General features: G+C 34.7%; 1 protein-coding gene across 1 annotated transcript in view; it reads left to right on the top strand.

Annotated features, from left to right (window-relative positions):
- The window catches only part of Mrc1 (mannose receptor C-type 1), an 84,801-nt gene that overhangs the window by 21,253 nt on the left and 50,817 nt on the right, over positions 1-12,731 (top strand). Inside the window, exons 5-6 of the mRNA XM_078023350.1 lie at positions 6,532-6,645; positions 10,886-11,032. Coding sequence (XP_077879476.1) covers positions 6,532-6,645; positions 10,886-11,032 — 261 coding nt within the window. The remainder of the gene's footprint in view (positions 1-6,531; positions 6,646-10,885; positions 11,033-12,731) is intronic.

Raw genomic sequence — 12,731 nt, 5'->3', positions numbered from 1 at the left:
TTTTTGGATGATCTTTCATCAGCTGGAACCCATTGATCCTCTAAGCTATTATTAAACAGAGTGAAGATAGAAAAGCAATATGACCTCACTGTGTGCATTCATGAACCTAGAGATAGGATTCCGCCTCCGTCTGCTCAATTGTTCTATTTTGTGTTGGTCTTTGGTGCCTTCCCAATATTGGGACAAAGGATCAGAGCAACTAATATTTACAACCATGAGTAAAGGAGAGAGAAAGAGAAGAAGGCATGGACAGAGATCAATGTAAATTCACGTAGATGATTAAGAAATAGAAAAAGGAGATTCAAGAGTTACCTGCACTTTTGCGTATGTTGGAGAAATGGGTGTCAGGATTGAAATGGTTTCATTTGGTGTGTATTACATTTTTGGTATCTGCAGGTTGCGTTTTCTTGTCTTCTACAATTTTTACTTGCTTTCTGGCTTTCTGAAAGTCAAGGAATGGAGCATGGGTCATTTTTTATTCTCTTCACCAATTCCAGAGAAGAAAGGGATAGGAGTGGACAGCATCTCTGCCCAGCTAGACTCATTTCCTGGTCCCTGGACTCTCCTATCAGACTGGGAAGGCAGGAAATGCTTCCCTGGTCAACAAGCACCATCAGTGTGCCCACCAGGGGAGCCAACAAGCCCCAAGAGATCCAGGGCTGGGTTGACTTCAGATGCTTATTTGAATCTTTTTCCAAGGGTATGGAATTTTAGTCAGCAAAGTTTAACCAGAACCTGGATAAGAATGACTTTTCTAATGAGATTTGGAGTACTTCATGCCTTTCTAAGTAATAGATATCAATCAATCAGGAAAAAATATCTAAGAGGAAATGTAAAAAATAGAGGGAGGTTGGGGTTGTGGCTCAGTAGTAGAGAACTTGCTTAGCATATGTAAGGCACTGGGTTTGATCCTCATTTAAAAAAATAAGTAAAATTAAGGTATAAAAATTTTAATAAAATAAAGGGAAGGCATTCCTTTTTTTCTGAAAGAATGATATTCACAGCAGTCAATATTAATTGGGATATATGAAGAAGAATCTAGGAAATAATGGTGTGCATAGGTGTTTGTGATACTCTCTATTTGGAGAACTATGCCATAAAAATGAACCCACAAATTATTATACTTTTAAAATGAGGTTTATTTAAGTGAGGATTTTGAGAAATAAATATTATTTTTAAAAATGAGTAAACCAACATGATAATTCTGACATTAAATTCGTTGTCACTTATTGATCAGCTGATGTGAGCCAGAAATAAAGTCCACACCAACTTTATGAATAAACATTATTATCCCCACAAGCAGAGTCACAAACACGCAGAGAGACATTAGGAAACTTGCTGAATGGCCCTGGTTGAACTGGAATTCATCTCAATCTTCCTTTTACCCTGCCTGTGTATCACAATTCATTTTACCCTGCCTGTGTATCACACAATTGACAGGTTTCCTGTGTACCCCAGAGCTCTCCTGAGAACCCTTAATTTTCACCTGGCTTCTCCTTGCTTCAGCAAAGATATTGCAAACTGGAGATCTGATTTCATATAGTCTTCAGGACTCAAAAGTTTCTGCCTAGAAGCTCCTTGGCAACATCACCCTCAGCCACTTCACTATCTCACTTCTGTTTCTGCCCTGAAAAATCTTGGGACAACTCTATTAATCTTCAATTCCTGAATCAGATTTATAACTATGTCTGTGCAGGCTTAGGATTTACAGAACTGAAATGAGATAGAGGAAGCGAAATTTGGTTTGTTGTTCTGAATGTTTTTACCAGTTTCCTTTGGGACTACCTAGAAAACAAAATTGAACGTATCTATCGAAATGAAAAAATAAAGTGTAGTACTGGATGTGAATACATGTTCTATCATAACTGAGTTCAAAAGCAGGCTTATCACTATTTCAGACAATTCTTCTTTCAGAAGAATTTATTTAAAAATAAATTTAGCATGTGAAATTGGTGCTTTGTTTAGCAATACTAAAATATTTTGATCTGCTCCTCTATGAAATAACAAATGCACATTAGGAAAAAAAATGTGAATGATGCTTTTGTGCTTTACTTGCTTTTTTCTGTGTATGTATGCCTGGTGCTGGGGATTAAATTCAGGGCTCTGTGCATCCTAGGCAAGTGCTCTACCACTGAGCTGTAATCCTAGGCCTTTAAGTGATCATTTAACACAAGATTTGAATTTTGTTTCTAAATCACATCTTTTGCTTACTTTAATTCAAAAATGTAGCTATTAGTAGTAATAATAAAGGTAATAGGAGCCACATTTATTAGACACAATACATCAGGCTCTATTTTTAAAAGTATTAATTAATTTAATTATTCAAGACAAACTTAGAAGTGCCTAGAACTAATAAGGAAGGTCAAAGGATAAATACCTCCTGAAAACAGCTGTAGGCATTTCTCATCACACCAAAGAGGAATTTACATAAGCAATATCAGACAAAATATACTTTAATGCTTCTTTAATTAATGAATTATTTAGTCTTGAGAATTTAATTATGCTTATTTTCTTAGCTGAAAATTTTGTGAAATCCCAGAGAGGTTGATTTTGGGAATAGCTATGTAGTATTTCTTTTAGCTTACCCTTCTGCCAGTATAGAGATAATTATTATTCAAATTAATACAACTTTAAATGATTTGTTAAAAATTATCCAATGTTCAATAGTAATTAGTAGAGTAATTATTAACATAAAGAATATCATCAATATTATACTGATCTCAGAATATTTCTAAGGTACACTCTGATAAACATGTGTCTTCTCTTGGCACTTTATTTGTAATGAGGAGGGACAGTACTCCAGTTGATTTCTTTCTCCTAAAGAAACACAAATACCAATTTAGTACTCAAAATAATTGTTATATTATTAAGATAAAAGGAAGTGGGCTGGGGTTGTGGCTAAATGGTAATAGAGCACTTGCCTGGAATGTGTGAGGCATTGGGTTTGATTCTCAGGATGGTGTATAAGTAAATAAATAAAAAATTCCATCGACAACTAAAAAAATTAAAAAATAATAAAAGAAAGTAATTGGTGACATGAATAATTATAAAATGATTTTAATATGGACAAATTCACTGTTTTTTTTAAATGAATATAGTTATTCTTGAGGGTGTTTAATCCCACAGATTTAAGACTAAACAAATATTTCCTTTTTTGATAATGTTATTTCCTTAGCAAAACCTTATAATATGTATCTCCGGATTTCGTGGTACAATTCTAACCTTGAAAATCCAAAGCTGAGTCTTCCTAGGTGACAGGAGTGAGTCCTGGCAGTGAGCTATTGTTTTGGAAGCTAAAACATGTATTAGAAATATCTGCTTAGTTCATTCTTTGCTTAAAGGTGCTCTACAATTTAAAATTATCTCAAAAAGGTATTGTAATAATAACTCACAGGCAAATTTAATTTCAGTGAGGATTAAATCCACCGGGAAAACTAAATTGAACCTTGTGTTCCCATCCTGAGCTGCTAATCCTCTTCATTACTCTCAATAAATTGCTCAGACTCTCTCTTCTCATCCATAAAGCAAAAGAATTGAACTAGGTAACTCCCACGTTAAATAACACTGGGCTAGTTCTTCAGCTTTTTTTTTTTCCTTAGAATGCTTGGTAAAAATAAGTGGATTTTAATTAATTCTCACTGATTTTGCACGTCAGTATTTAATTCTATCCCATTTTTCTTTTATTGCTTTATTTAAAGAAATCATAGTAGGGTTTACTTTCTAGGACAAGCATCCAGTATTGAGGTCAGTTCAGTTTATTAAGCCTCAACCTACTTCACCAGTTTCAACCTATCAGTATATCCTCAAGTGGTTCTCTGTTTGCACACTGCAGTTTTACAGACCTGGGGTATGAAAACTGTGAGATGACTTTTGACATTGAGATCCAGTGCTCCTCATCCATGTCAACAAATGACAGGACTATGTGTCTCTACAAACTCATGAAAAATTTGTAAAAATTTAATGACTTAGAATTATCGAGTCTGAATTTTGGTGTCATGGTTCAAATTTCCAGTTCTATTATATCATTTAAACACCCAGTTTCTTCATCTATAAAAGTTCAGTGGCAAAGCTCTTGTCTTGCATATGCAAAGTCCTGACTTTGTTTCCCTGTTCCAAAAAACCAAACCAAACAACCAACCAACCAAACAAACAAACAAAAAAACTTTATGAGAATTAAGTGAGCAAATACAGTCATTTAATTACTTTAAAAAATTTTTTTATTCTAATTTGTTATTTATGACACCAAAATGCATTGCAGTTCATATTACACATATAAAGCACAATTTTTCATATCTCTGGTTGTATACAAAGTATATTCACACCATTTATGTCTTTATACATGTACTTAGGGTAATGATGTCCATCTCACTCCACCCTCTTTTCTATCCCCATGCCCCTCCCTTCCCCTCCCACCCCTATGCTCTCTCTAGAGTTCATCTAATCTTCCCATGCTTCACCTCCCAAACCTGCTATGAATCAGCCTCCTTATATCAGAGAAAACACTTGGCATTTGAGTTTTGGAGATTGGCTAACTTCACTTAGCATTATATTCTCCAACTTCATCCATTTACCTACGAATACCATGATTTTATTCTCTTTTATTGATGAGTAATATTCCATTGTGTATATATACCACATTTTCTTTATCAATTCATCTACTGAAGGGCATCTAGTTTGGTTCCACAGTTCAGCTATTGTGGCTTATGCTGCTATAAACATTGATGTGGCTGTGTCCCTGTAGTATGCTGGGGTTTTTTTCTTTTAGTTGTAGATGAACACAATGACTTTATTTTATTTATATATACGTGGTGCTGAGTATCTAACCCAGTGCCTTACACACTCGAGGCATGCGTTCTATTACTGAGCTACAGTGCCAACCCAGTAGTGTGCTGTTTTTAAGTCCTTTGGGTATAGACCGATGAGTGAGATAGCTGGGTCAAAAGGTGGTTCCAGTCCCAGTTTTCCAAGGAATCTCCATACTGATTTCCATACTGGCTGCACCAGTTTGCAGTCCCACCAGCAATGAGTGTGCCTTTCCCCCCACATCCTTGTCAACACTTATTGTTGTTTGTCTTCATAATAGCTGACATTCTGACTGAAGTGAGATGATATCTTACAGTAGTTTTAATTTGCATTTCTCTAATTGCTAGAGATGATGAGCATTTTTTCACATATTTGTTGATTGATTGTATATCATCTTCTGAGAAGTGTCTTTTCAGTTTTTTGGCCCATTTATTGATTGGGTTATTTGTTATTTGTTTGTTTGTTTTTTGGTGTTTAGCTTTTTTGAGTTCTTTATATATCCTAGAGATTGTGCTCTATCTGATGTGCAAATGGTAAAAATTTGCTCCTAAGCTGTAGGCTTTCTATTCACCTCACTGATTGTTTCTTTTGCTGAGAAGCAGCTTTTTAGTTTGAAACCATCTCATTTATTAATTCTTGATTTTAATTATTGTGCTATAGAAGTCTTATTATGGAAATAGGGGCCTAATCTGTTTCAATTATTATAAGTGTTTCATAATTGGTAACTCTTAGCACTGAAAGATTGGACTGGGGAGTATATCCAAAAAACTTGCCCAGTTACATTTATATATATATATATATATATATATATATATATATATACACACACACACACACACACACACACACACACACACATATACATACATATTTAGATTGGTATTTTTATTACCACAAAGAACAGTGTTTTTTAAAATTTGTTTTTAATCAACTAAAAGAATTTAAAGAGAACAGGGAATTCGTATCTATGGCTCTTAAAAAGATAAAGGTAATAATGGTTATTAGTTTTTCACACTGGGAGGTCCATGTTGCTTCTGTGTTTTGTCTTGTTTTTTAACTTCCACAGTAGGCTAAGGATTGAACAGAGTTTTAAACATTGTAATTGTGATTTATTATCTGCCTAAGTGAAGAGTTTAGAGTAACATAAACATTTAGTGCCTTGAATTACCATTTTAATAAAGAAGAAAAATTGACTTCTAAAAATATAAGATTCTTAAAGTAAGTTCTGAAACGATAAGAACTTACTGAGGTTGAGATAATGACTCACGAACATGGTAGCTTAAAATGTTCATTGAAATTTTTGAGTCATAGAGAATTTTGGCTTTTATATGAAAAAATCTTACTTTTACTCTCAAAAGAAGTAAAATGTCATTATTTGATGATAGTTAAAGACAGTTAAGTTGTATCAAAGTAAGAAGCACATTCGTAATATCCTTGAGAAAGCATGTAGTAGTTAGGAGGATGGGGTTTGTCATGGTTAGATCTGGGTTGAAACCTTAGCTAGAGTCTTACTAGCTCGCCTATGCTCCCTTGGCCTCAATTTCTTTATCTGTCAGTGCAGCAATAGTTCTACTTGCTTTTGATTACTACTAGTAGAAAAAAAGGAGAAAGGTCAGGCTTGATATTTATTATTTCTCTTACATTTTGATTCAAGCACTTACTTCTGAATTGAACTTCAATGTTTTCTGAATATCTGTTTTATTTTTGGTTTTGCTTCTTGTTGTACAGGACTAACCAGTTCCTTGACTTCAGGACTCTGGATTGGGCTTAACAGTCTGAGTTTCACCACTGGTTGGCAGTGGAGTGGTGGCAGTCCATTCCGATATTTGAACTGGTTACCAGGTAAGGCTAAGCCTGTCTGTGGTTGAATTAATCCAAGTTGAATTCACCAGGATGCTGTTAAGACCTTTTCAATTCACATGAAGATCTCAAAGAGAAGAACTGGGAGACTTCATTGATCACAGTCCATTTCTCAACCTGGTTGGCTATCTACCAGCTAGATTTGAATATTCTAGAACTCTTAAGATTATAGACTGCCAGATTCCTGGGATAAGAATTTGTCTTCCAGGATTATCCCCAATTAATACATGTCTCTGTTTACAGTATGAATTCTCAGTGTATTCTTGATTTGTTAAGGTATTATACTCAAAAGCAAATTTATAACTAGTCTGAACTATGATTTATGAAAGACAGTAACAGATATTAATATTACTATGTATACATATATACCTGTGTGTGCGTGTGTGTATATTTATATATAAATATATATAAATATATATATAAACTATGTACACACACACACACAAAACATGTTCTTGCGTCCATCTTCTCATCATCTCTGAAAGTGTTACTCACCAAATATTTATAAAGTTTGGCAAGGTGGTTTCAATTCTTTGAATGTCTGACTTTTGAATCTTTGTCCTTTTGGAATTTTCTTTAACATTGCAGTTGAAAGTGCTTATCCATAAATTACCTGAAAGTGCTTAAACACAAATTATGTTTATAATATGTAACACATAATATGTTACATACAATAATCAAAGATTTATGGTTTTATTAATTGGGGATAATCCTGGAAGACAAGTTCTTATCTCAGGAAACTGGTACACTATAATCCTACAGTTTTTTACATATACACATTATGAGTTTAAATGAACTGAAATTATCCTGATTGACAAATTTTTCATTAATTCAGTTGTGCAATATTTACAATATTGCTGTTATTAATACAAATACCCTAAGGTTTACATTGATATCATTTTCTGCTGTTTTTAATGTAGTACAATTGTGGATTAAAAAATATTACCTCAGTCACAGCTTATTATATTCCATACTAGCATAAACATTAATTAGCACTTCTCTTGACAATTTGTAGTTTGATTGTAGAAAACTAGAGTCAGGGAAAGACAAAAACTTCAGTGGCTTTCTAATTTTCTGGAGGATATAAAATGGTGTGAACTAATTATTTCTATGTTATCATAACATACAAGTAACAGAAGAGGAGACTAATTCCTGAAGGTAAGGCGTATGTACAAAGCCACTGTTCAGAGAAAACAAAAAAAAAGTAATGCTAAAAAGTTTTTGCATTATTCACTAACACCAACTGATGTTGTAACACAACGTGGATGGATGGGTTCTTGGTCTTATGAATTTGAGGAATAAAATCTACAGGCACAAGGGTGAGAACAAAGTAACTGGATTTATCATAGTAATAGAAAGAAAGCAGAGCTTGTGAAGTGATGGGGGATGTCTCAAGAGAGGGTTGCTGACAGGTATCTGTTGTCTTGGGGTTTTTATGGGCTGGATCTATTCCTATAGGTGATTGATGGGGTATAGGATCCAGAAAGGGGCCAATCAACTCTGTTTTGTCTTCTTCAACAAATCTGGGAAAAGTGATTTCTAAGCTTTTATTAGCACAAGGGTGGGAGTGAGCACTGGTTAGCACAAAAGGAAGTGCTTGAGGTAGAGGTAGATTTTGTGGTTGGTGGTTGTTAGGGCTAGGGGTAGGGGAAACTCAGGAAGATCTATTGCGGTTGAAGCTTTCAGGGGCAGTAACAGGAGGTTCCCTAGGCCCGAAGTCTCCTTTCAGGATGGCATGGTCTCATTCCCTCTTTCCCTTCTCTAAAGCCCTTATCCTATCTCCCTATCCTGGTCTACCTTTGAGTTTCAATGTTAGTAGCTGCTAGAGAACCTCTATGGAGTGTGATTTCAATCCCTTCAATCCCATTACAGTACCGATCCTGGCTCCTCAGGAAAGAGTGCAATTAACCATCAGTAATGTCTACCATAGGGGTGTAGAAAAGGAAAAGAGTGGCATATTGGTCACATCTTTCTTTATCACTTTTACTACAAACAAGATCAAGACAGTGTTCTTTGATATGTTCAGACTTTATCTTTTAAAGCTAAACTTTTATTTTCTATATTGACTAGTGTTTAAAAAAAGAGAGGAAAAAAAACAAAAAAGAAGAAGAAGTTTGGTAAAATAGTATTCCACTACATAGATGTTAAAACATGCTAGAAATTTTAGAGGTTATGTTTTGGTTTAGATTGATTAGATTTTACTTTGAAATCCTACTTTGGATGTATTCCTTCAGTGCATGATAGTGCAGTGTTGTTGCTTTAGTGTGTGAGAGACAGGGAGAGAGAGAGTGGGAGAGGCAGAGAGAGAGAGGGGGGGGAAGAGAGAGAGAGAGAGAGAGAGAGAGAGAGAGAGAGAGAGAGAGAGAGAGAGAGAGCTGAGAATCAAATCTGGAGCCTGATGCATGCTAAGTGCATGCTTTACTACTGAGCTATATACCCTCAGTCCTGTCGGTTTAAGTTTGACATGAAAAAATCACTTTTATTTTCTTCTGAAATACAAAAAGTAAATATTACTATAAGGGATGTACTTTTTATGAGTGAGGATTTCATTTGTCTGCCTATTCATTCTGTCAAATTATGCTGGAGAATATTAGTTGGGCTCCAACAGATCATTAGACAATAATAATCATATATTAGGAACTAGAATTCACTCTTAGTGGCTAAATTGTCATACAATGTAAAAATTAGATCATTTTCTTTATTCAGTTTGGGAGTAAGGATTATAATTTTTAAGCACTTGTATTCTAAGGGTTCAGTGTGAGAATTTGGGGGTTCATGTTGGTGAAGGTAAGGGTGTGAAAGGAGAATATTAATGGGAAATATTAGCCCCAATTCCTAAAAAGTAGGTACAGAACTACATCGCCTTCTGAAAGAGTACAAGAGATTTCTAAAAATAAAATTAGAAACTTCGTGGAATTCTATAAATCGCTTTTGTATAAATCATTCAGTCAAATATTTCAATTGAGCACTTACCAAGTGGTGCATTTGTTAAAATATATTTACTTTTAAAAAATTCTTTTACACAAAGGATGAATTAGTATGAATTCAAATATGTAATGACTATTAAAGCATTATAGACCACTGTTTGGTATCTTAAAGTTGACAGCGGCATTGTTTTGGCAAATCAGCATATAATGTGATTTACTATTGAATACACGAATTACTAACCAACAGCTGTAAGTGTATTATTGTTTCTTGAAAGTTTCTCTCTAGTACTGGCAACTTACTTGTTAGTTTAGTTACCCTGGTATTTTAGTCACAGTTTCAACACACTTTTAAAAACATCTTTATATTTATAACTCACAGTTGTTTTTTCTTTGTGTAATATTTGAAAATTTTCTGCTGAAACTTTATAGAGCAGGTAACATGATTTCCATCTTGCAGGAAGGGAAGGGAAGTTCAGGAATACATAGGTTACATACACATCCAAGGTCACAGAGTAAAATCACTAGCAGAGCATCATTCATTGGCCCTGACTGCAGGTGTGAAACGTAGCTAGTGTTTGAAGTCCTGGTTTAAAATTCAAACAGCAGAGGAACACAGAGCAGAGAAATGCAGGTAGCAATACATGGTACCACTGCTCAGTAATGTCGTCTATCTGGATCTTTAATCAGTTCATAGTAAGAAGTGCATGAGGAATTAACTACTCAACTTATTCTTCAGGGGGCTGAGTGGAAGGAACTGAGAACCTAATTCTGGGAGCTTAGCATGTTGTCATCACAGATCTCCCTTCCTTTGCCTTTGTCCTTTCCACTGTCTTTCTTTCCGGTCTCCTTGAGGAAAGTTTCCCTATGTGCAGATTCTCTAGCCTGGTTCTCAGTTATCCTGGTGAATGACTTGGCTTTTCAGTAGGTATTGACAGTGTTTAATATACAGATACCGCTTTGTGATCCATAATGTGATCTAGTGTGATGATTGTTTAAGTCTAGCTTTATTAGTGGATGATAGGGAAAAAGTTATTTCAAAGAAGTATACTTTTATAATAACATTTTTTATACTTTTATAATAACATTTTTCGGGATTGGAATGATCCAACAACAAGGAAACAAATAGATACCCATCATGTCTTTTGCTCTGCAGTCAGTAAATATTTATTTGTGAATGTGTAGCAAAAGACAGAATGGGGATCCATTAAATCTCGAGGATGAAGATGTGGGATTGGGGAACTGTCTACTTGGAATACGTGTAATAGTGCCATTTAAACTTTCTCATTTTCTCAAAGGAAGCCCATCAACTGAACCTGGAAAAAGCTGTGTGTCACTAAATCCTGGAAAAAACGCTAAATGGGAAAACCTGGAATGTGTTCAGAAACTAGGCTACATATGTAAAAAGGGCAACAATACTTTGAATACTTTCATTATTCCTTCAGGTGAGTGATCAATTTGATCTGAAGTGTGCAAAATATTAGAAGTTAAATAGAAATAAAATTACAGTCTCATTATAATTGTATGGAATGACTCCAGAGGTCTTGTTCCTAGTTGATGGGTGATACAGTTTTGTTGTTGGTTACTACTACTGGTTGTAATGTTTCCTGAGTGTGCAAAATCTTTGACATAAATAAGAATCTTCCCAAGCCTTTGGGGTAGCTATTATTTTTCACATGTTAAAGAATTGGAATAAGATACATATAGCACATGTACCACTTGCACTTATGACAACATTGGAATCCGAGGTAGGAAATAAATACTGGAAGGGATGTTTTTATTATGTCCTCAGGGATCAATCTGGGATCCAGTGTTGTTCAATGCAGCATCTAAAATTGAAGTTTTCACAGAATGGAATAAAATATTCAAAAAGTAGTCACAGAATGTTTCATATATAGACGAGGCCCCAGGAAAAACTTCAATGATTGTCTCCATTATAATCTTATCTAAGAGTTAAACTGCTAAGGTGAGGGATGAATTCTTTCTTCAAAGTAATGAAAAACAAACTCCATTTTTTACCATCAGCTGTTTGTGGAGAAATAACTAATGCTCCCCAGGGTTTTATTTAACTTTTTTTTTTCCTGCTTGGGAACTGATAGTGCTGTGTTCTTGAGTCCTTTCTCCTTTACTTTTAGAAGCAATTTCATTTAAAACATGATTGACATTCCTAGAAATTCAAAATGTGCCAAAAGACAAATGATAATATCCTCCCTTATCTCTACCACATAGTTCCCTCTCTCTGGAGAGTCAGTGTTTCTGCGTATGTCTACCCTTATCTACATGTAAGCGAACATATTTATATTTATTTTTGTCTATTTTATTGACATGGCAACATACTAGCCATATAGTTATCACCTTAAGCTTTTTAAAATTTAATTACAGTTTTGTTCACCATTCCATATAGTACATAAATAGCTTCTGCACTCATTTTTATGGCTGAATGATAGCCCTTGCACAAACTATAGTTTTTGACTCGTCCTCTCTTAACAGATTTGTAGTTTTCTTCCAAGCTTTCATTATTATAAAAAATCCTGAAGCATTTACATGTCCTTTCATGCTTATGATAATTTCTAGAAGTGCAGTTGCTGGATTAGAGAGTAGGTGTGCCTGTAACGTCAGTAGCTGTAGAGATGGTCAAGACCTCTAAAGGCTGTAAATGAGGGTACCAGTTCATGGGCTTGATTGTGCTTTATAGACACTTCAGAATGTCTGTGGACATGCCTCAGGGAGACTACAATCACTTTTACATTTCATATCCTCTTCCTTAGAATAGTGTAATTCTTCTTTCTTAGAAGAGTTCATACAATTTCCTTTCAAAGATTTGCAATTGCCATTTGGGGGAAGAGGAGAAAGGTTATTTTATAATTTCTTTCACGTGGGAGGCAGAATTCTGTAACTTGACCTTGTTGCTTAACCCACCAGTTTCAGGTTCCTCATCTCCAAAATATAAATATTAATAAATCTTCTTCCTGAAAAGTGTTGTGTGTATTGTCAAGCACTCAGTCCATTCTTATTTTTTCACTGTTTTTCCCTTGCCTTACTTCCAACCTTCATTTAGTTTTTGCATATAACTATACTATCTGGATTATTCTGTATTTACAAACCCTACTAAACCAATGCTTGATAAAGCATACCAGAGATCAA

Source organism: Ictidomys tridecemlineatus, chromosome 10 (assembly GCF_052094955.1).
Source record: "Ictidomys tridecemlineatus isolate mIctTri1 chromosome 10, mIctTri1.hap1, whole genome shotgun sequence".
Taxonomy (NCBI): Eukaryota; Metazoa; Chordata; class Mammalia; order Rodentia; family Sciuridae; genus Ictidomys; species Ictidomys tridecemlineatus.
This window is presented reverse-complemented; position numbering and strand designations above follow the sequence as displayed.